Source organism: Topomyia yanbarensis, chromosome 1, assembly GCF_030247195.1.
Source record: "Topomyia yanbarensis strain Yona2022 chromosome 1, ASM3024719v1, whole genome shotgun sequence".
Lineage (NCBI taxonomy): Eukaryota > Metazoa > Arthropoda > Insecta > Diptera > Culicidae > Topomyia > Topomyia yanbarensis.
In genome coordinates, this window is record NC_080670.1 from 62,333,095 (window position 1) to 62,358,678 (window position 25,584).

Sequence of the window (25,584 nt, forward strand, 5' to 3'; positions counted from 1 at the left end):
TTTCGACAATAACGAGAGCTCAATAACCGGCTAGTATGATGCTTACGGATAATAATAGTAGTGCTATATACAACTTTGAAGAAAAAACCGATGATAGGACAATCGTGGGCAATAAACCATCCTCGCCAAGAACATTTTTCGAGCGGATATATGGTCATTTAGAAAAAGATAATTCTGGAAGTTTAAAAAACCAAGAGAATAATACAAAAAATGAAAGTGTAGTGACCCAACTGAACAAATTTTGCCGATCACCTTCAGAAAGTTCGGCAAGCACCAGCCCATCATCGCCTACTTTAGATATTGAAGAAACGGAAGAACGTACGACCTGTTATGGTGAAGCAATTTGTACGAGAGGGTACGACCAGCGAACTTATGGATATAGTGCTCCACAAGTGCAGATTCCCTTCAGTCACCAGAGAGTCGTTGGTACACCACCGCTTGCATCTCTGGCGGACAGGTATGGATCGTTTCGACCGGTTTTCGGATTCGGACAAGATACAACCCATCTACCGGCAGGATTGTCGGCGTTTTGTAAGTTAACTTTTTATGTTCATCATTATATGTTATGGAAAGAATAATTGCATATTATACACACCAATCGAGACTCAAATAGCATAAATTATGTGTGCAGTAGCTGCGGCGGGCATAGCCTAGTTGGTACATCAGGAGCGGATCCAGAAAGAAATTTCGGGAGGGGTCCGAAATTTCGATTTTAAAATGAACATTGTACAATTCGTAATATGTAATAATCTTATTTATTGAATATCAGTTTTGTTGGTCAACTTTGGTTTGGGATGATTTTTAGTTTGAAACTAATATAATATTGAAACACATTTAAAATTTTTCAACAAGTAAAATAATTTTGGAGGGGGTTCGGACCCCCAGGACCCTCCCCCTGGATCCGCCACTGTGGTACATCGATTGCCTTGCACGCAGCTCACCTGGGTTCGATTCCCAACCCAGGGTATAAGGTTAGAGATTTTTCCAAAGAGATTTGTTAAACTTGAAAAATGAGGCATGGTTGAAATCTCTACAATGAAAAACAGTAAAAACTAAAAGTTCAAATTGGTAAAATTGTATATAAATTGAACACCCTACCTCAAATGATCAAACTAAGAGATTGGCAAAAGAATTTTATTTTAGGTTTGACAAATTGTGTTAGTAAAAATACTAAATATGGAAAAATTCAAAAAAGAGTTTTTCGCGGTATTCATTTTCTAATTTACATATCTTTCTTGAAAAAGATTTATTTTTCACTGTGTATTTTTCGGAAATGCAACACTAGTATCAACAGCTTTGCGAAGAACAGCGCATCAATCGTTTTGATAATTAATTTATAATCAAATCTTTTTCTCGCGAGGATATGCACCACACAGAAAACCGCGTTATTTAAAAAGCTGAAAGTCAAATATCCGAGTCTTGCTCTTGATTAGATAGAAGGATATTTTCTTCCGTGAAATTTTAGCACTACTCAAACAACAAAATATTGCTGAAATTAAAAACTTTTTCCATCGCATCCCTTGAATACCCTTGTAACTTATTTTATTCTAAGTTTGAGTATTGAAAAATGGTAACTTGAACTTGGTAGCTTTACTACGAGTTGTATGTCACGTCTATGCGAATGAATCATAACAGTAGTGAATGTAGAATGCTTGGAAAACTGCTCTTACTAATTAGAATGACATTAAAGGTGGTTATGCTGCTCGAAAAAATTACTTGAGAATACCAGACCATAAAATAAGCATGCCATCCTTGCATTATAGACCAATTTTAGTTACTGCATTATACAAACAGAACTCAATCCCCAATCATTGGTCATGCTACAGTATCCAGCATTTTACGTGCCATAATGGAGTTCTAAATTGTTCAATTCGTAACACGTTTAATGGCCCTTTTTTGACAATAATCGTTTAGGTCAACCGCCCAGTGAGATTAGGTCATCCTACGTTAGTCCAATGCGTTGGATGTTTATTCAATGAACGCCCGACATCTTCAATTGGGCGTTGCTGTCAAGCTGGCGTAAACGATTATTGTCAAAAAAGGGCAATCAAACGTATTACAAACTGAACAATTTAGACTGCCATTGTGGCACGTAAAAAGCTGAATAATCAGCTGGCTTGTAAAAGTATCAGTTGGTTTTGGTTGCTTAGCCTTTATCCAACAAGGTGCATTTTAAACCATGATAAGCCTGGCGGGCCCATTCGAATCTCTCCATAATCGAGTAGCCCATGACATCTTCAAAAACTTTGCCGGAAACACGATCCATCTAAGTTATTAGCCTTTTGAGATATATCATAATCTACCATGTGCTGAAGGCTTGTACGCTCACTAGCGCCGCATAGTGAGAGTATTCAAAAGTATGTCATCATTGGGTAGTACTTGACCTCTGCATAAGACAGTACCACTCTAAATCATCGCGATCTTGAGATGTAGAATGATTTTAACATGTGTTGAATATTTACATTGGTGCTAGTGGTGGGACAGTTCCGAGTTGTACCTACTTTCCACCATCCAGATACTCTGAACTTCTTTTATAAATTCTCCGAAGACACCACCTTTCAGTATAATCAGGGTCTCGATATATTTGAAATTGAACCCATTCAATGATAGTCGTAATTACGATGACAGGTTTGATTTACACTTTCTTTCTTCATAGCATCCCCGGCGACATAATTCTCAAATAATTGGGTATCCTATGACCCTCAGGTGTAGATGTCACAATTGAACAATATTTCCTCAAATGTTTATGGCAAAATACTAAAAATTGGGCGAGCGACAGTGAATCTTCAGGAGGCTCCTCGTAAAATTGCAGTTAAATTCTATAACATAGCACCACTTGGACACAATTCTGCACAGATCTTCTCCAGTGGTACCAAATTGAAAAAAGGCATTCAAAAGTCTTTCCTGAGTTTCACAGATATTTTCATGTTTCGATGTCTTCAGGAAAGTTTCCTAGCATTGCATCCTGTATCTTATAGGATAGGTGCTTTAATTTTTGTTAAGGTGCAACTGCCATTTAATTTTTTTTTCTTAGCATTTTTTTTGCTCGGAATCTTGTTGAACAAGTTATTTTGAACAACTTTGGTGAACAAATCATAACATTTTTTTTGCTCGGAATCTTGTAGAACAATTTATTTTGAACAACTTTGGTGAACATATCTCGACAAACATATGATTACGGCCTAAAAGCCAACTGTCAAAATCCACTTTGAATGGAAATTCCAGACAAACCGTTACTAGTCGAACACAGTTCACAACAGTTTATGAAAGAGAAAACTTTTCTCTTTCATTTACTACCCACATCTGTGATTGGCGTGTAACGGTTTGTCCAGAATTTCCATTCAAAGTGGATTTTGACAGTTGGCTTTTAGGCCGTAATCATACACTCAAAAAAAAGTAAACGTTATGCCTATTGATTTTACACATAGATTTTTGCAATTAAAGGAGGCATATAGACACTATTTGCTGGCACATAATCCTAATGTGTGTATTTACAAGAAATATTAATCTTACATTCACATTTCATAACTATTAGGCACATAAAACCCCATTCTATAATAATATGCACATATAACTTATGTGTGTGCATACATAGTTTATACAGTTGACACATAGAAAGTATGTGTGCGCGTGATAACAATAGCATTTCTTCTTCATATGAATTTTAAGCGGTTTGAAGCAAATAGAATTAACGTTTGGATTTTTTTCAGTGTATGTTTGTCGAGATATCCACTATCTTTATATTTTTCTCTAAGAGATATTTACGTTGCACCTTAAAATCAGTTTTCTTCTAAACCTCAGTTTTTTCTTCTAAACCTCAGTTTTTTCTTCTAAACCTCAGTTTTTTCTATTTTGGTACATACTAGAAAGTTTTAGATATTGTCAAAACACATAACAAGACTCCAATGATGCTGTCATGCTGTGCTTCGGGATATCAATCGATTTTTCTCTAAAAATAGCTCTTTTTTATCATAAAATTTCTCAACATTGCGAAATCTTGTGAACCAAAGCTTAGCATGGTTAGATTCGTCAGGCAGTGTAGTATATGTAATCGAAGTATAACAATCCGAACTTTTGGGTTTTTTATTTTTCACCCATTTATTATACTGTATAATGTATGGATATTTCGCTGTATCTCTAGAACGCTCATTAGTAAATCAACAGGTTCATTAAAACCCGTATCAAATATATTAGAATATAAAAATCGGAAATAAACTTCAAGCGTAAAAATCGAACAGAGATCCTTCAGCATAAGAATCGCTTAAAAAGTTCTCACCCGTTAAACCTAATGATAAAAACCGTTTAAAAATAAATAAATCATATGCAGGAGCATCCGTATATCGTGATATTCAAGATTAAAAGTCGGTTAAAAAAAACTTCTTTATTACAATCGGATATATTTTTTCCGGTTTTAATATTGAAGTTTCTGTTATCCGACTCTTACGAAGAAGAGTCCCAGTCCGTTTTTTATGCTTGAAATTTATATCCGGTTTTTATATTTCAACATATTTGAAACGGGTTTTATAAAGCATGATCTGTCCTTGCGACTTTTATTTTCGGACGCTCAAATTAGACAAGTATAAACTCTTTCATTCTTTTTGTAACTTGTCGAGGTATTAATTACCAAAATTGACTTACATTCACCGTTTAGCGCTTTGTTTTAACAAAGCATGATGTACACCACTGTTCTGAGCTTTTCTCATTAAGCTGTAAATTTTTCGCGTTTGTAAACCGTTTTGAAGATGTATACATATAGGTGTGAAATTCCAACGCTCGCTGTGGGGGATAAGCAGGACAAGATGTCTTCCAGAATTGTTGCTGAACGGAAATTCGGCTATTCATCGTCACAGTTGCTAGGAAGGTTGCAACAAAAGAACGAAGCTTTTCCCTCTGGTCAACAGTTAATGGCCGCTGCAGGTGCTGCCAATATTAACGCCAGAAGAACTCGTTTGTGACAAACAAATTCAGTTAAAATTATTGATCGTCTCACTAGACCCGGAGGTGGCAACCCTAAATACCGGAATGTTCAGGCACCCAAACGAAATAGCAATGTCAATGCTTAGTTCTTCTATTTCAATCCGGCGTGCAATCACTAGCTTAGACCATGATTTGTCCAAGCTAATAACCTTAAATAAAGCTCGACTATCGGAGCAGAAGTACATAACTTTAGCGAAAAAGCTTTGTTGGAGGATCAATTGTACCCCGCACATAATCGCGTACATTTATGCTTGGAATACAATGCGGTATCTACGTAGCTAGTAATACTGTTCCAATTTCATTTCACGACAGTAGACACCAGCACGTCCCTCGACCAGAAAGCCGGCATTGTAACAGGCCACTTGCGTTTGTTGCTTTCTCTCCCTATAGCCAAACAACCACTCCTCTCGAGAGAGAATCTTCACATGGGATATCCTGTAAGGAACTACATGTCACTGAAATATCGCTGAGAACAAGCATTTCTTCACCCCATGTCACTATTTGTGATCACAGTCGTGTATGACTGGCAGCAAGATCAACACCAGTAATCCGCAGTCAGTATGTACACGATAGTGTTTTTTGTTTAAGGTGTATATGTAATGGTTTGATATTTAGAAGGACCGAAGTTATTATAAAAGCACTAGATATCCGTATGACAATATTGGACGTACAATTGTCGTGCAACTCCAATAGATGTTTTTGGGTTTGAGACCCCACACAGTAGCACACAGTAGCTCAAAATCTCGATCTGCACACAGTAGCTCAAAATCAAAAAAATGCAAGGGACGAGCCCTGGTTGTTATTCGCTTCTTCGAGAACAGTACCATTGAAGTTTTGTTTGGATTAACTGATAATTTAATTTTTCGACACCACTGTTCGACAGTTTTTCATGCTTGTTGCATTAAGCCAAAAATTGTTCCGATGCAAAGTCCAGTAATTAGTATTTGGTAAACGTCAGCAAACCAGTAGGATGTAAATCCAAGCTCATTGAGTTTCCTCAACAAGCCGTCGGCAACCAAACCACCCTGAGGACAGCCGCGATTATTCATTTTCCTTATCTCTATCTGTCTCAGTGACGAGCAAAGAATGTGGTTACTAAGCATTGCGTTCATCCAACCCGAGATACAGGCAGATACCCCATGACCGCGCATCGCTTCTAGAATAGACTGAAAGGACACATTGTCAAAAGCATATTCAATATCTCGGAATACACCCAAGCTAGATTGCTGGAGCGAGAAGGTATTTTCATATTTAACTAATTTAACGCTCCTGATGTGATGATTCCAAAGGTTTTAAAAGAAATAAACTTACGCTGATAGGCCTAAACTCTTGGCTTTTTTCTCTTCTAACATATTTGACACGGATCAATGCGTTAGTACAACTGAGCGGTGGATCTTTCGTATTTTTACAAGGTGTAAAAATATAACGTTGTCCGTCGGGTCTTGTTGACACAGCTTGCTGCTGCGTGTTGAGATCCTCTTCCTTGGAGGTGAAACAATAGGTGTGTTGTCTGCCGCACCTTGGAGGTCATTAGGTCCGTCTTTTCTCGCATTTTCGTTCACGTCGTCATCGGTACTGCATTCATGATGCTCACGGTCGGATGTTTTTATTTGTTGTTTGTGCTTACGGGACGCTGTTATAAATCCTTCTTCATCGATATTTAATTCCGTATTGGTGGTATTGGTTTTTGGTTTGGAAAAATTTGGTGTAACCGTTGTTACTTCGATGTTGGTAATGACTGTTGGTTTAGCGGCCCGATCGTTGTTGAGCTGTTGTTCGTTACTGCCCGGTCCGCAGTCGTTGATTTACCAACCGGTTGTGGTTTAGCATACGACGACTGTATATAGGCTTTGGTCGTAGTAGGTGGAATTTCCTTAGCAGTCTCTGTGCAAGGTTTTCCGTGGTGTAGCGGCTGATCACAAAATTGGCATGTAGGAATTTGCCCTGAGAACGTGACTTGTGTTCGTTGAAAATATTCAACACCTTGAGGTGATTTGCATGTGAAGATCAAGTAGGAGGGAATGAGTTTTGTCAGACGTCGGTTGGTGTAAAACCTAATTTTGAGGAATTTCTTCCCAGGACTTCGCAACGGTGTTCGTGTGGTGAGAATGCCACACGAACACCGTTGCGAAGTCCTGGGAAGAAGTTCCTCCAAATTAGGTTTTACACCAACCGACATAACCCTACAAAATGAGCTGGATGAACTTCGTTTGACAATTCTTGGTGGTTTGTTTACATGGAAGTTACATGAGTTCGAATGTAACAGATGAGCACCCGTTGCACTCGCACCCACGCAACTGACAAGGTAAACAAACCACCGAGAATTGTCAAACATGAACTTTATTCATCATGAGTTCATTCGTGTGGCCATCTTGTAGAACTTAATATCTTCCTTAACACTATTTGCCTCTCTGTACTTTGACATGAGTTGTTTGATAGTAGAGAACTAGTACGTGGTGCCAGGTCATGTAACTTTATTTCCATACTGTCAACATCTATATACGTTGGGATACTGTATAAAATGTCATCACCTTCGACGACGACGTGTTTCTGCGAAGCGGATTATTCTGCTTGACTAATGTTTTTGAACATAATCAGTACCGCATGACCGCACCGCATTAACTTATGCTACGTTGAGCTTCATGTTCACCTGCAACATTTGCCCCACTTCACGAATTGATGGTCTTACCGGACATTTCGAGTAGTCAACAGCAACACAGTTTGCTCGCAACGGGATATAAACTTGCTTTGCATTGTCAATAATTGTTGGTATTGTTGGTATCAATAGTTGTTCTTCGGCAGTCTAACTTCGAAATTTGTATTTTAGTAACTTTTACATATTGTAACCGTAATTGATCAACTCGATATGTTCTACATGTTTGTAGGTACGTGAAAAATATAACATTTTGTTAATAGCTAATAATGTATATAAATTAAAAATAATATAACCACATTTTATGTTATAAACCGCCGTACATGAATAATCACCCAAACAATGTGTCCCACTATATCATGTTTCTATGTAATATTAAATTTATTCTTGGAATAATAGAGTATCAGAAAAGCCAAAGTTTGACTGCTCGAAACTGCCCATAAAAACCATCTTTGATGAAAATAGTGCAAATTTATATGAAAAATAATTTTTGAAGTCAAAATATTGATTTTACGTTATTAGTTCCTTGAACGAAAAGTTGTATTTTAGTGATACCTGCAAGTTTGTCGAACATATTAAATTAATCAATTAAGGTTTTTAACATGGAAAACTCGAAAACAGATTTTTAGGTCATATTTACAAAAAAACAACAATTTTGCTTCAAAAATTAGGTCTGATGCTTGCAGTATCTTAGATGAAGTTATTCAAAACATAATAATCTACAACTTCACCGAAGAAATCTACTCTCTAAAAAATTTTTGAACCGATTTTTTTTGCTCGGGTACTTTACTTTAGTCTAACCAAAAAATTTTCAATTTATTATTACCTTTTTGAGCGAAAAATATCAAGAAAGTTTGAATTTACGTAAAGGCATAAAGCAATGATTTCATTATATCAAACTTGTGGTTTTTTGGTAGTACATTTTTCAGTGAAATACACAAGCACAAGTTTATAAAAATATATTGATAATTGGCGGAATCATGGCTTTTTCCCCGAAACCCTTTTGTATTTAAGAGGTTTGCGGTGATCACGATTGAAGACCATAGATAAACTAAAATCCAAAAACTCAAAAAAATCCGTTAGTATGAGTATTCCTCGTACCTTAACGACTAGTTGGATAAATAATAATTTTTTCCTGCATTCGGAAATGTTTTTCCTAAAAAATCGCGGTTTTAAGCTCTAAAAATAGAATTAAAAAATTCTCATCTACAAAACAAAAATTTATGCATAAAAAGGAATCGTTAAGGTACGAGAAAAATTCATTACGATCAATTAAAGAAAGAAGAAAATCGGTTGAGTGATATTTCGGCAATCGCGATCATCAAAACCATTTTTGGAAAACGACATTTTGAGATAATCGAGTTTAAAATTTCAGGATACCACTGCTTTTGGTAGACGAAGCAGGATAGGAAGCGCTGTGACTTTCGATCTATTTCTCGGATCTATATAAAAATTTGGGAAAATATTCTCAAGAAGTTGTACTTTCAGATAAAGTAATAAAAAATTTCGATTCTTTGAAAAATAAAAAGGTATGTAACCCCTTAAGTTGCAGAATAATATTGTGAACATATTCTACGAAGAAATTCTGGCTCTAAAATGCTCTAAAATGACATCTTAGGCCTCAAATAGGTTTTGTCCCACCTTTTTGCCTTTCTCAATAGAAAATTATTGCAATTGCTCTGAAAACTGACTTTTTAACGGAGGCCCGGAGAGCCGAGTGACATATATCATTCGATTCAGTTCGTCGAGTTCGGTAAATGTCTGTGCGTGTGTATGTATGTATGTATGTGTGTGCATGTATGTGCGTGTGTGTCACTCATTTTTCTCAGAGATGGCGGAACCGATTTTGACAAACTTAGTCTCAAATGAAAGGTACAACGTTCTCATAGGCTGCTATTGACTTTCTAATGGATCCGACTTCCGGTTCCGGAATTACAGGGTGATGAGTACGATCGCGCAGAAAATGTCGATTTTAATAAATTCTGCAATGAATGTATAAAAGTGAAAATTTTTCCAAAATATGACCACAACTACTTCGATTTGTAGTATTAGGTCACTAACAGCCATTCAAAGTCCTTTGGCCACAATGGCCACCATCATCGGTTCCGGAAGCCCCGACGGAAGTATCCAAGTTCAGAATAAAAGTCACATCGGTTTCTCGGAGATGGCTAGACCGATTCAACCAAACTTAGTTTCAAATGAAAGGTGTTGCGCCCCCATAAATGGCTATTAAATTTCATCCCGATCCGATTTCCGGTTCCGGAGTTACAGGTTGTGGTGTGCGATCTCATAGCAAATTACGATTCAAACCGATACTCCTATGAGAGCCAAAAAGCTAAAAATTTCGCTAAAATGTATCTCAAACAACCCAAGGCCGGCGGATAGCGTGGGTAGTATGGATAGTACTACCCACTCGAAAATAATCGAGTGGGTATTTACCCACTCGAAATTTTGGACATTTTCATAAATTTGAAATCTGCCACACATTTGAAAATATCGATGCACAACAACTTCATTTACACAAACACACTGCAAGTGATTTAATGTAAATGTAATGCAAGCGTGTGTATTGCGAAAATGAGACAAATCCCTATTCTATTACCCTCACCCTATGCTTACTACCCACTCGTGATAAAAGTGAAACGCCGACCCTGAAACATTTGCATTTTAAATTTGCAGTTCTAGGTCACTGACGGCTAACCAAACTTTCGTTGACTACATTGACCACCATAGACGGTTCCGGAAGTGCCCGGGAAAAGCGACTTTTCTTTCAAAACTAGCAAACTCATATCAGTTTCTAGGCAATTGTTGGGCCGATTTTCACAAACTCAGTCTCAAATTATAGCTATATTATCCCCAGAGATGTCTATAAAATTTCACACGGGTCGCTTATTCGGTTCCGGAAATATAGACTGAACCGTCCGGTCACATATGAAATTCCCATATAAGCCGGAACTCAAAATACTTTTCAAAGGGAGGACCCCAAGAAATTTCAGAAATCGAATTCATATTTTTGATGCCAAACATCTTTAAAATGCATGAAACGTCGAGATTTTATGTTACCTCGAAAAACATTTTTTTATTAAAATTCACTTTTAGGAACTTGCCGATTTCACAACTTTTTGCAGTTCAATATTACCGTGGCTGTTTTTTCTTTTACAAAATTTCAGAACTCGAATAATGATTTCTTTTCTAGTATCTGTCATGTATAATAAAAATGTAATATGTACATTTGAAAGCTTTTAATGATTATAAACAACGCAAAAATTCTCGTGTTCATGATTGAGAAAGGAACAATTGCACTGCTAGGTGGATTAAAACAGGTTTTTGGATTGGTTCCACTGTGCAGTGCCTTCAGACAATTCAGATCGTTGAAGTCCTTTGCAATCTTGGAAATAAATCGCAACTGACGTATTGCTTTTGAAATAATCAGCAAGCGTTGCAAATCAAACATCAGTTTCGCATCCAATTGTACTCTTAAATCCTATAATCGAACTGCACCGGGTATTAGGGTTGTGGTACCTGTAATACCGGTACCGAAAATCCCGGGAATACCGACCCAGTTTTGGTACCGTAATACCGGTACTGAACAAAAGCCAGTACCGGTATTTTCGGTACCATACAATATTTTCATGAAAAATATGTGGACTCTCTAGGTGGACCTGTTTAAAAATGACTGCAAGATGACTTAATTATATTAAATATCTCCTAAATAAATCGTTGAGCTAACACCTTTGTGGGGAAATCAGGTGGGGCCATCATCATAATAGTTCTAGAAGTTAAACATTACTAGCTCCCGTTGTACTGAACGGTTTGTTTAAATTCCTGCACTATTTTGTCGAAATTAAATTTTAACGATCTTGTACTAAATTTCAAAATATTCACATCTAGCGTTAGAGACGTAAAATTTTTCTATGATTTTTCTATTAGCAACATTCTGATTGTTTTCCATTATTCACTGGGTGGCGCCTGATAAGACTATGGTCTATGTCATGTCTGTATTTGGTTTGCTCTTAAACCTTTATCTATAAAAGAACGAACAGCGATTTAGAAGCTAACAATTTTTAACTTGGTGAACTGCTTCAAATGTGGCAATTTGTTATTTCTTGTGATCGGAAAATTCAGCAAAACTCCATAGTTTACAGGAAAGTAAGGAGCCTAGGTATGCATTAGAGAATAGTAGGCAAACGACATAAAGGTCGAAACCAATATACAGAAAAGCAAGAGAGGAAATGCGAGCAACCTGCACGGATAAACTGCCATTCTCGCTTTGATTTACTATTGTTAATAAGGTTTCTTCCATATACCATCTGTTGAAGTCGACGAAAGTCGCACAGCGTAGCAGTTATTGATTTCAAAGTAGCCTAGATTTCGAAATAAAAGCAGATGCCGCATACGAAAAATATCTTCTGTGAAATGAGTTATGCCATTCCGAAGCAATTAAAAACAATAAACATGCTTTTTTGATCAGCACAAATTAATCATCTGAGAATAAGGTTCTCGGTTTGAGCATTCAATTTCACTTTGACACTTTTTCGATTTTTTTAAAAAAATACGAGTACCGGTACTTTACCGGTAGTACCGGTACTGAGAGCTTCAGTACCGTAGTACCGGTTCTCGCCAAAAAGGGTCGGTACTGCGGACCCTACCAGGTATATACGATGGAACTTTTTTGCCATGTTAATGACAAGCTTATTTCTGTCACACCACGTAAAGTTGCAGTAAATCTTGTAGGCGCCAACAGTCGTTCGTTTACAGAACGAACAACAAAGTACAGCTTTAAGTCGTCAGCATAGACTAGTTCGCAGCCGGCTCCCAGCAGCGATGCGGTGTCGTTGAAAAATAATACAAACAGCAGATGTCCCAAGTTACTCCCTTGTGGAACACCAGACTTGTTGGGAAATTGTGACGAAATGCAATTATCTAATTTTACTCGTAGTGAATCTAACCAAGAGACAAATTGTGAAGAAATTGCCAGATGAGACAGCTTGCACAAAAGTATTCTGTGGTCAATTTTATCGAACACTGCTTTCAGGTCAGCATAGATAACGTCCATCTGCGCTTTGGCCTCCATGCTAGCGACACACTTGGGCGTGAAACTCAACAAATTTGTTGTCACTGACATGAATCCGATCATATAGTTCTTCTCGCAGTCTAAAATAGCACCACTCATATTACTTACCACTTACTTAATATAAGACAGCGTAACCGATTTTAAAACCTGTTGAAATTTCACCAAATTTACAGAATGTAAATATTACAAGTTAAATTTTATTTCAGCGAAAATGAGTTAATCTGTTTTTCGAGGAAGAACTTATGCTTTTTATATATCAAAAAGTCTTATACTTCAGCGGTAGTCTTCTAAAAAGAAATGCTCGCACATCTGTCAACGAAGATCGATATCTATAGATAAATTGTAGCATTTAAGAAGTTATAAATATCCGAATGTTTACGAATACAGTATTAAACACACCATGAAGCACAAATAATTCTTCGCTGACAATGGTGAATTTACGCCAAACCCAACCTACCACATTTTTGCACCTTCATGGCTAAGAAACGCACATTTCAATTCTTCAAATATTTTCTTATCTTATCAATTGTCATTGCAATACATCTCATTTTAGAAACCTGAAATTAAAAAACGATTTGCTGATTTCATTTCTGTGCTGTGACGCTTTATCATATTCATCAAATGCCTTAATCTGTCTACACCTGTTCAACTATAAGAACCCAAGGGCCCGAGAGGTCTTAAGACGTCCCTGCGCCGAAGATGTCATTAGCTGAAACCTAACGATTACGGTGTAAAGAGTAATTGATAGCAAATTTTTGGCAAAAAACACTGTGTATTGGTACGAATGATACCATTCTGCCATTGCCACATGCCGGTACAGTAAACACTCCCGTTCACGCAAAATAAACAATAAACTGCTGAACCACAATCGCGGCGAACCCGTTTAGCAAATCTATTTGAGGTCCTCCCCTACTTATTTTATGTCAAGTGTAACTTGAGCCCTGTGTGCAAAGCTCCCTTCGTACAAGCGACTGCGTAGACTTGCCGACTGCATCCGTGTTTTACCGGTAGGTATGGTACGGAAAGAACGCATCAGTTGTTTACGTTGGATGCATAATGTCCGGAATTTCGCCCCAATTGGACGAAGCAATAATGGAATCGATATATGGTTTCACGGTTGCACGCTGGTAGCAGTTTCTTCAAAAGGATATCGATGACTTGTCAATGGTCGAAGGGTCGGGTTGGTTTGCAAAACTAATCACCGCTTGCCACTTGTAATACGTTAATAAGCCATAAAAATTACTGAACTGGCTGACTTTCTTCCTGTGGCGAAGACGGAAGAAAGCCGTACAGGAGATTGAAGATTTTCGTTAGACTTACCACTTTGTGCTTTGGTTGATGCAATTCATATGAGTGAAAAGAGAGGTAGACAAAATACGAAATTCAATACTGCTGCAAATATTGATTACAAGCAGATTTAAATTTGATTTAAATTGAAGAATATAGGGGGCTTTTCTGGGGGTGACAGTGTTTGAAAGAAACACTAATGACAGCGACACTACTGTAAATAGCTTCCAATAAGCGCAGCCGGAAAATGAGCCGGAATTCCGACGGGCTCTAGTTAGTATCCGGTTCTGGTAACACACTGGAATCGTTTGAGTCAGTGGAGCCGGAATACGAACTAGAGGAAGCCAGAACTCGGGTTCATTTTCGGGCTGGACTTACTTGGCTACGGCTGCTTGGTCCCGCTGCACACAGATGTAAGTGGGGTCGAATTTGGTGGACATACCAATGCAGCGATCGATTTGTTATTGTCCTGTAAGAATACCATTGTTCATCCAGTGGAATAGATAGAAATACAAAAGAAAAGCAAGAGGGGCAGCAGGGACACGAGTGCACCTATTCTTGAAGATTTGTTAACATTAAAAATAAATACGTAAATGAAGTTAGATCATAGCTGGAACATGTGTATAGTTTTCGCAATTTGAAAAGCCATCGCTAAATTCACGTGCTGCTGAAAATCAAACGTGTCTCAGACTGGTTAGCTTCCAAGCATCTACGGATTGGTTTCGTGACATGCCATAGAATCTAAATGTAACCAATGAGTGTGCGTTGTTTTCGTTGGATGTTGTTTCACTATTCACTAATGTGCCTGTGGATTACGCAATAGAAAGTGTACGACTACGATGGGGTGAATTGGAGGAGCACACCAAGATACCTGAGAGCAGCTTCATTGCAATGCTTGAGTTGGTGTTAACATCAACTTTTTTCATGCATCAAGGTCGTTTCTTCAAGCAGAAATTTGGGTTACCAATGGGAGCTCCCTTATCGCCAGTTGTAGCAAACATAGTGTTGGAGAGGGTTGAGGGAAGTGCGCTGGAACAGTTGCATCAAGAAGGAATTGTACCAATTTTCTTTAGGCGGTATGTTGACTGTTTATCGAGTGAGCGAAGAGAACAAGTGGAGGGCATGCTGGAGGTGTTTAACTGTTTCCACCCACGACTGCAGTTCACCATAGAACTTGAGGAGGATGGTCAAATACGGTTTTTGGATACAATGGTGGATCCTCCGAAGGATTCAGAAGGCAGATATTTAGACTATAATTCCTCGAGTCCATTTAACCATAAGAAAAAATCAGCGATAGCATTAGTTGATAGGGCATTGAAACTAAGTGAAGTATATATCGTTCAAATGCTCTAGAAGTTGTGAAACAAATACTCACTAATAATAGTTACCCAGGTTCATTCTGCAACAAGATTATTAAAGAACGAACACACAAATTGTACAATACTCTTGAACCTATAAACACTGATGTGACAATGAAATTTGTTTCTACACCTTACATACCGGGTCTGGGGGAAAAAATAGCCCGGTATTTATCACAGCATAACATAAAACTTGCTTTTAAAACCATTGACAAAATTAAAGACACAGTACACAGTAAGCTTAAGGACAGAATAGAAAACCACCGTCGAACTAATGTTGTTTACGAAATACCATGCGGTGTCTGTACAGATAAGACATACATTGGACAAACAAGTCAATTTTTAAAAAAGCGTTTGGAACAACATAAGAACGATATAAAAAATAAAAGCGTAGGAAGTACGGGGCTAGCACAACATACAATCAATGAAGGCCACCTTTTTGATTTTAAAAATGCTAAAATATTGGACGCGGTGCCTAGGACCGATACCCGGTTGATAGTGGAAATGTTCCAAATAAAAATAAAAGGAGAGTCGAACACGTTCAATCTACAACGGAATTCTATTAAGTTTAGGTCTGCATACAACGGCTTAATAGAGAAGCTGAAGAGCACCGTGCGTCCGAAGAAAGCACCAACGGAAATGAGTGTACAAGACAAGACAGCAGTTGATAATGTGATTGTTCATTGTGTAGATGTTGTTAGCATGTAAGTGATGTTGTTTAAATTTGTGTTTAGTGTTAGATTTTAACAAATATTATATTTTAGTAAACCGCTGAGGATGACTGAAAATGTTAGTAGGTCGAAACGTCCGGTAAAATGCAGTTTGTTTTAATTTTCACCGAAAAAAAAAATCGATGACCGTCCATACCAGAATCTAAATGCGTGACCGGTCTTGAGACTGTTCATGAGAATAATTTACCTGTCGAATAGAAGGCAGAACCTGTCCAAAGTTGAGCATATTCTGTTGGTGCAATGCCAGATAAATGATATAATAAGTTCTTTGAAATCAACTGTTTTGATTTTTTTCAACTATTCTATTCTATTCTTACCCTTACACAGCCAGTATTGAAAAGCATCCTGAAAAACACTACAGTTATTCTATAGTGTATTTCTTGTCAATATTAATATTTGAGGTATATTTTCATATGTCGCAAAAATTAAAACGGCTAGGCCTACTGTGCAGAGTTGTGTTTAAAGATGTTTCAAAATTAAACGGCAATCAAATTATTCAATTAATGAATAATTTGATTAACGAATCGTTTCGAATCTTAATGGAGGAAGAAACGAGGACTACTGTACCAACCGTTTCCGTTTGAAGGGGATATAATAAATCGTTGGGAGTGACTTTGCTAAGAAGGTTAATGTCACTCCTTTGGTCCTTTGGAATGGGACAGAGGTATTTACACCTTGCCCTGGCTAAAAAGCCTAGGATAAAGACCCTTTGCCCGCTTATTACTTTCATTACAAACATATGATTAGGTTTATGATTAGGAATCAACTGTCAAAATTCACTTCGGGGGACATTTACGGACGAACCGCCAATCACCGCCCAACACAATCGTTGACAGCAAACAAAAGAGAAAAGTTTTCCCTTTCGTTGACTGCTATGCATCGTGCTTGGGTAATGGCGGTACCATCAGAACTTCCCCTGAAAGTGAATTCCGACATCCGGCCTCTAAGCCCCAATCAGATATTTGTCAAGAATTGAGCTATTAAATTATTATTTTCATATTATTAATAAAACAAGAAAAAACTAATAACACGAAGAGAACGCCAGATAAAATAAAATAAACCCTACTTATAGCAAAGCCTCCCCTAGAGCTTCACGCGGTCCAAACGCAGACAATGACGCGACTACCGGAGGACCAAAAGTACCATTCAACGACTTAATTAAAATTTAAACGATCTCACCGGTATTTCCGTCCAGTCGTGCTGAAATACTCTGTTGCTGAACACATCAATCTGCAGACTTCGGGCCATTTTCTAACCATCCGTGGTAGCTCACTCAGCTTATATTGTATCAGTGACGTTCCTTGACTTAATCCGCTCTTCACTTCTGGAGGTACTTCGATGGCAGGACATGTTTAACTTTTGGCTGAAACCGGTTTCTGCTGTCGCGTACACCACTCCCGGCGATTTTTTCAAAAATCACGACAAATGGTTCCACACTGAGACTTGTACAACATTAAATATCCGACCTCTTAACGTATTTGCTCTAGAGCACTCTAGTTAGAGTGCGGCCAAGACGCGTTTGACGTATCCAAACGAGCAGAAATCTGACGTATTTCTATTGTGAATACGTCAAATTTCATGTTCGTTTGGATACGTCATGGCCTCTTGGCCACACTCTAACTAGAGTGCTCTAATTTGCTCCTGTTCGCAGAGCAAAAATGTGACGCAAGAAAATATTTATGTCCATCTTCCGTCGATGCCTACTTCGATATCCAACTGTTTTGATTTTTTTCAACTGTTTGAAAATAAATGATGGGAGTTGCGAGTTGCTAGAAGTTTAAAATCAATAGTTTTGTAATTTTAAACGCACATTGGGAAGTAAATGCATCAAAATGGAATAAAAACCTTCAACCTTTCGCAGATAAATGTTGGATGTTATACTAGGAATTGAAAATCAACAGTTTTGAGCTCAGTGCGGTATACTTTTCTCGGCAGTGCCAAGGTGCTTGCTAAAGCAGAGGCTATAGCGAAGCACTGAAAGTGTTTATTAGTAGCTAGTGTCAACCCGTCGCGCGTTGCTGCGACTTTCATTAACGAAATAGGAGGAAAACACAATTTGTCCCGAAGCGCCATCTGGCGGGCAAATAATCCCCAAACAAAAGCACACAAACACGCTCCATAACAAATGCCTGCTATGTATAAATTTTTCAGAGGAAGAAAATGCTCCCCCTGACTCGACTCCTTCTCCCAATGTCCCACCAAACTATACCCCCTCCCCGTTTGAAGATATACCAGGATGATTCAACTGGCCCTTGGGCGGTATACTTTCGACCCAAAAATAAACCGTTGAACAGTATTTCTATCACGCGGGAGTTGAGTATCGTGTCTACATTCCTGGTCGCGATGTGGAGATTGACGGTGCTGTAAGTGATGCAGGTCTAACTGTCGATGTTCGATGATGAATGATGGGTTTGCTGCTTTAAGGACCCTAACATTCAATCAGCTAAGATTTTGGAGTGCAACCAATTGAACTCAAAGTCCATCGAAGATGGGAAGTATTATCCATCAGGCTCGTTTCGCGTGACCTTCGCTGGATCTGTTCTTCCGAGCTATGTTAAAGTGGGAGGAGCTCGTCTACCTGTGCGTCTGTTTGTACCGCGGGTCATGAATTGTTCCAATTACCATGCGGATGATGCTTGCAAGGCCCGCTGAGAAGTGTGTTTACTGTTGGGAGAATCCAGATGTACTTTTGACATGCCCAACGTATAAACTTCGCGCGGATAAACTGAAGCGATCCGCCTAACATCGCTCCAGACGCTCATACGCAGTAATGCTTAATAGAGTTGCTCCACTTACCCTCGCAAACCCATACGATTTCTTACCAACTGACGATAACGCGTCTAACGATTCTTGCGAGAGGGATTTTTTGGCTCCGCTTGGAAACTCTAGGAAAAAACCTAATCCAAACTCACCCGAACTTCCTCGTAAGGGTCCTAGATTGACCCAAACCAGAGCACAAAATAAAAATAATTCATCAACTAGAAGTGATGCTACAAATCCGAAGATAATACCTCCTTGTTTTGGGAAATAGAGATACAAACAGGAGCACTCCCCAGGGCACCAAAAATCCAAACCCAACATACATTTCGTGGTTTTTTAAAGGTTTTAACAGTTCCTTTATTCAGATCTAGCTGAACATTGAAGGTATACGTGTAAGCATATATCGTTTATTCCACCCTTAAATATCCGGAATTTGGAAAATTTATTCAGCTTGTGTGATTAAGACACATTAGAGAACAATTCTTCAGCATGTATGCAGCCTGAAGAAAACCACAGTTCAGCTTTATCAATAAACCTTTTCGTTACCGCTATTCAGCGGAGCAAATTATCATAGAAAAATTATTAAAAAAAAGACATTTATTTCAACTTACACACTCTTTGGAAGCCATATACTTTTATTAGTGAATTAGAGAAAAATTGTTTTACCTTGTTGAATATCATATCACGATCCGAACCAGCAACATGTTGAATACTAAGCACTTACCTTACTGTCTGTACCAATCTTGCATACATCGAATGCTTCAGATTTCACTGATGTACCGAAAAGTCTAGGCTGCTGAATAGAGTCTGTACAATGACTACACTAGCCTTTTATAGATTTGAGTGAACCTAGTTGGCTTGGGTTCGAATCCCAACCTACGATATTTTTTATGCGATAATTTTTAGAACATTCGGAAATTTCAAATTAAACAATTTACTAATTTCAAAAACTGATGATTGTAGACGTTTTTGTATTCAAGATGAGGACTTACGGATGTCACAAAGCTTTTAGTCAAGTAAAAATGAGTGTCATATGAAAGTGGTGGTAACTGTGTGATGGATTGAAGCTATTTATAATTCTAAGGTGGCAATCTCCTTGATTTATTTACCATTCCCTGTCAAATGGTCCATGGTAACAATTCTGGTGTCAAAAATTTACAGCATCGTTTGAACAAAAATTTTCTCTTGTGTTCAGTACGTAAACAGACCATTTTGAATTAAAAGGTAAATTTGCATAAACAAGGGCGCGTATGATTTGGCAAGCTTTTACATTGAAAACTGTAAATCGTTGGTTTCACATGCTGAAAACTCAGTACATATAAATCAACAAAATAAATTTGCTATTGTTATTGCTTCTAAACCGTAATATATGAAAACATCTCGATTGGAATATACCGAAACATTTAGAAAATATACTGTTTTCTCGCTTGAAAGATTCACGAGTACAGTAGTCGCCAATGTAATAATCATATGTTATTGCAGGGACTTTATACTCCACAGATAGGCACTTACTTCGAAATAGAAATGGGCGATGCCGAAACGAATTTTTCAAAATCGATGCTATTAACTTAAAAAAATTGATCTGGTAAAATCGATTTTTGTTTCAAAATTGTCATTGAAAAAGATACGATTTTCTTACAATCGATCTTTTTGTCTCGAAAAATCGACAATTTTCCGAGATATCAGTATAAAACATTACTTATTACTCGACTGTGCGGGGATTTGGCTGGGTTCAACTAAGTGTGTATGTACATACAAGTCCTTGGTATGAATTATTTTTAGGTTTAGTAATGCATCGAACCAACTTGATAGCTTCTTTTTGTTAGCAAACATTTTTTCAGGACGAAATTGCACATTAACTGCATGAAATTGTAAAAAACACTGTATAAATGTTACAAGAGCAAACCGTTGAAGCAACAAATAGAATAAGAAAAGGGTTCTAAGTGAGAAGTATTTCACTTAAAAGTAAAAAATAAATAATGTGCGTGTATTGGGACTCGAACCCAGGTCGGTTACCATTCGTCATGGTTCGCTAATCGTGTCAATTTTTGGAGTAGGTACAATTACCTTTGTTAAACACACAATTCAGCTAAAAGTCAAATGTGGTATAAGGGCAAATGGATAGGTAGAAACAACCTTTTGAAGACATGTAGTGCAGCTTAATGATTAAAGGTAATAGTATTGGTAACAGCATCGTTTATTCAACTCGTAATTCAGTAATGTTTCAAAGATTTTCTTCCATTTAATTCCACTATGTTTTTATAGTTAGATGCACTTGCACTTCACTATTTAACAGATACCGGTATTTCGATTACTACTTGTAATCTTCTTCAGTGTTTGTATCAGTCTATAGACTGATACAAACACTGAAGAAGATTACAAGTAGTAATCGAAATACCGGTATCTGTTAAATAGTGAAGTGCAAGTGCATCTAACTATAAAAACATAGTGGAATTAAATGGAAGAAAATCTTTGAAACATTACGTACATTCCACTAAGACCTCCGTTCGCGTATATATTGTCGTAATTCAGTCTAATTAAGATGGTCGAATAAAAGCATTAATATAGCCGCTACTACATTTATTAGTAGTATAGTTCAGCCTAGTTTGAACTGGCGAATACTGGAGTTGAAATAGGCCGAATTAACTGTTAATGTTTAAATAGTTTAAATAGTTCAGCGAAAGTATTATTCAGCTTAAATAGCCTTTAATCCGATTTTCATCAGCAAGTAGTCTTATAGTTCAGCTCCTAATGTTTGTTGGGAAGTGCTCCAACTTTACAGTCAGAAACTGAACCTAAAACGGGATTGCTTAAACTTTCTGACATTGTGGACTGGATATTCACAGCTTTCAACATTACCGATCCTCTGAAAAATTTGCTGGTTGCTATTCTAACAACAGTAAGGACATTTTTAAAACAGTTGACTGAACAATGGTTCCTCCTTGCAGCGATCGAATCCCTCGATGGCTGACTTATTAAACGGAATCGCGGATCTGATCACTGTTTTACAGTGGAATTGCAGTATTATCCCCAAAATTGATTAATTAAAACACTTGTTACACTATAATAATTGTGATGCATTTCCCCTATATAAAACATGGCTTACTTCTAATACAAACCTCAACTTCCACGATTTTAACATTATCCGCTTTGATCGAGAGGACTCATATGGAAAGGTACTTTTAGGGATCAAAAAGTGCAACTCCTTTAATCCAATCAACCTCCCTTAGACACTAGGCATTGCAGTTGCCGCTTGCCAAACAACAATTAAAGGCAGAGATCTTTGCATTGCATCTATTTACATTCTTCCAAGGGCCATGATGGGATACCGAAAATTCTCCAACGTGATGGAACACCTTCGTCTGCTTCTTGGATACTTTAACTCCCACGGTACAGAGTGGAGCTCCACTACAATAATCGATCTTCGACAATTCAAGACCTATGTGACAACTTCAATATGACAATTCTGAACACAGGGGAAATGAAACGGATTCCTAGACCACCACTGGACATATCGCTATGCTCGTCATCACTACGGTTAGAACGTGACAAATGAAATAGCAATCACCTCGTTGAAGACCATCGGAACCAATCAATATTCCCTATGACCTCAAAAAACGAAACGAAACATTGATTGGAAGACCTACACGGCTGCGATATCCAAAACTTTCGATTCGACACAGGTACTTCCCCCGGAGGATGAGTATAAGTTTTTATCCAACTCGATTCTCAATGCCGCGATTTAAGCTCAGACGAAACGAGTACCCGTCGTGTACATCCAAAAACGTTATCCCAACCCGTGGTGGGACAAAGAGTGCTCAGACGTATACGCGGAGAAGGCTGCCGCGTATTAAGCCTTCCGAAAAGACGAGTTAGTTGCAGCTATCGACTGTACGCGATATTAGAAACGCGAATGAAAAACTTAATGAAAGCCAAGAAGCGCAGTCACCGGTGCCGGTTTGTCGACGGGTTAACAAGAGAAACATCGATGAGAACTCTTTGGGGCACGGCCCGACGTATGCGAAACCGAAACAGTACTAACGAGAGCGTGGAATACTCAACCCGTTGGATATTCGATTTCACCAAGAAAGTTTGTTCGGATTCCGCCCCGGCACAGAAAATCGAACCCACCGCGTCCCCTCACAATACCGCGAACGAAACACTGTTTAATGCTTTTGATGGTAGTGAGCCACGTGTTTTTCGACACATGTATACTACCACCCATGATCGCACAGTTGTCCCGTTTTCTATGGGATTTCCTATCTTTATGGGACTGATATGCGATCATGGGCAGTATATCGATTTGAAAGTTTACGCTGGAGTTTAAATTCATTTTCTCCACTATTTATCGGTGGTTAAGCTTTTGGAGTGGGTGGAAATAACAAATTTGATGTGTAACCACATCGGTCATGATCTATTGAAGAACATGTTTATCGGTTTTTATGGCCCAAATTTTAGATAAACGGTAGACAAATACGTTTACTCAGTGGATTACCTTCTTTCCTCTTCGTTTCACGGCCGGACTCACGCTCGGATTTCCCACCCAATATCAACAATGTCTTTCATGATTTGCGTTGAAGCGATTAAAAGTTTTCCCTGCTTGTCTGCACATCATCAGCCATTCAGTTCTCATGCGTCAGTAGGATTGGAACGATGCTCAAAATCGCTTGGAAGGGGCCACCCCAAACGAGCGTGGATGGGCGCTATATGAATCAAACCAGGAGAGAAAGTATAGGAGGAGCTTAACGCAGACCAGTGCACTCAGCACGCGTTGTCGGGAGACAACTTTCTTGTTCAAAAATGTGGAAAATATAACTCGAGGGAGCGGTTTTCCTACTGTGGAAAACACGAGGACAATTGTCTGGCGAAGGCTTTGTGGTAGAATTGTTGACAACACTCATAATTGTATAACAATAACAATCCGTGCTAGGAGAAATAACAATAAAGGAATTATGTTCAGTGGTGAATAAAATTCCGCATTGTGCTTGATTTTCCGGGAACGTTTTCACACTTGGGTAGGAAAATGAGTTGAAACGATATTGGGATTTGTCTGTGGTTTGTTATTCGCTACAGCAATATGGGATAAATGGATACTATTTTTATGTACGCCAATCTGGAGACAACTTGGATTTTATAAAGATTGGCGGTCACGGGGTGAACTAGAGTAGAATAATGGACATTTTTAATTGTTGCTTTTGGGACATAACATCTGTAGAGAATATATGAATAACTGAAACAAATCAAGAAACAACTTGAAGATTGGGAACACTTGCTTTTATATATATTGACTACTTTACGCTGACGTCACAAATGAACTGAGTGTTCATTTTTGACAGTTCGCTTGTACTGTTTACATGGACTTAGAAAAATTCTTTACGATTTGCTTCGAGCGAATCTAGTCGTCCACAATTTTTTCTAAGTCCATGTAAACAGTACAACTGAACTGTCAAGAAAAGTAAGGTTAACTGTGTCTGTAAAGAACCTAATAATATAACATAGGTTTTCCTAGTTACCTAGTAACGTTCGAACATTACAACATAACAAACATATTATATATTGGAGCTGTTGTCTTAGTTACCGTTCAAATATTAAAAGGCTCTCGTATAATAAACAAAATACCTGGGACACGAATAGCAAAATAAAAGAGTTGCCATAGGAACCGTTAGCGCTTCACAATATAAATAGGTAACAGTTATTGGGAAGAGTTTCAGTTTTGAAGCAGATTTTGTCACGAGCAGATCAGGAGATCAGAATATTAAATAAACGTGTGGAAGTTACTTGTGATAGTGCATTTATTTAAAGTAATCCTAGCCATGGCGGAACGACAACGATCCTCAAGTCACGACAACATCTATATACAAAGTGTTTGGTTCATGCTTAACCTTTGATCATCGGGGTGACTTTGATCACTCGAAACATTTTTCGTAGATCGCTTATTAAACCACAATAGTCTACCGAATCATTTTAATTTCAAATGATTGTTACTCTAAACTTATAAAATACTGATTTGTTATACTTTTTGAGCATATTGTTCGGTTTTTGGGTACAAAAACTACAAAAATCCGAAATTTGACTATACCTTATGTTGCGGCAGTGCGCAATTTCTAGTTGTCCCCTCGCCACTCATTTATACTTTTCTGCTATTGTAATTGAGCCTGTGATATAGAGCAATAAAATCAGTTCAGTCTAAGTCAGCCACCGCCGGCGGCGGTCGCTTGATCGTAGTTCTATCACAGTCCGTTTTTGTGCTATTTTTCCATGCATTGGAGTTTTGTGCGTCGATAGTCGGATAGCAGGAAATGGGTCCTACCGATGAGAACGAACATTGGTACCGTGACCAGGATTTCAACGTGCCACAACAACCTGCCACCCGATAGTTCCAGTAGAATCATTGGAGGACAATCGGCTACAGAGTTATTTCGCGCCACTTCAGCTATGCCGGTGTGGGCAAGTATGCAGCCACTTAGCAATATCAACCCCCTGCAGTGCTAAGTCGGTGTGGGCGTTCTTGCAGCCGCTTAGTGGAACGCATTACTACTCCGAGATCAATTCCCAGTTGCACGAATCGCAACATTCCCGAATGCGTTCATCAACAGCAAGTGTACCGTCGAAGTAATTTTTCACTGCCAGCGTGTCACCATTAGGGATTCTATTGTACAACAGAACAACAATGAAGGAAACGTTCCATGGATGATCTTCCAGCAGTACCGTCAACAGATTCAGTTAGTACTCGATCATTTTTAG

General features: G+C 38.2%; 1 protein-coding gene across 1 annotated transcript; it reads left to right on the forward strand.

Moving 5' to 3' along the window:
* On the forward strand, nt 1-25,584 carry LOC131695734 (homeobox protein rough-like). The gene is made up of 2 exons (XM_058984247.1): nt 1-531; nt 25,397-25,584. Exons 1-2 carry the CDS (start codon nt 36-38, stop codon nt 25,582-25,584), a joined length of 684 nt encoding a protein of 227 aa, XP_058840230.1. The 5' UTR covers nt 1-35.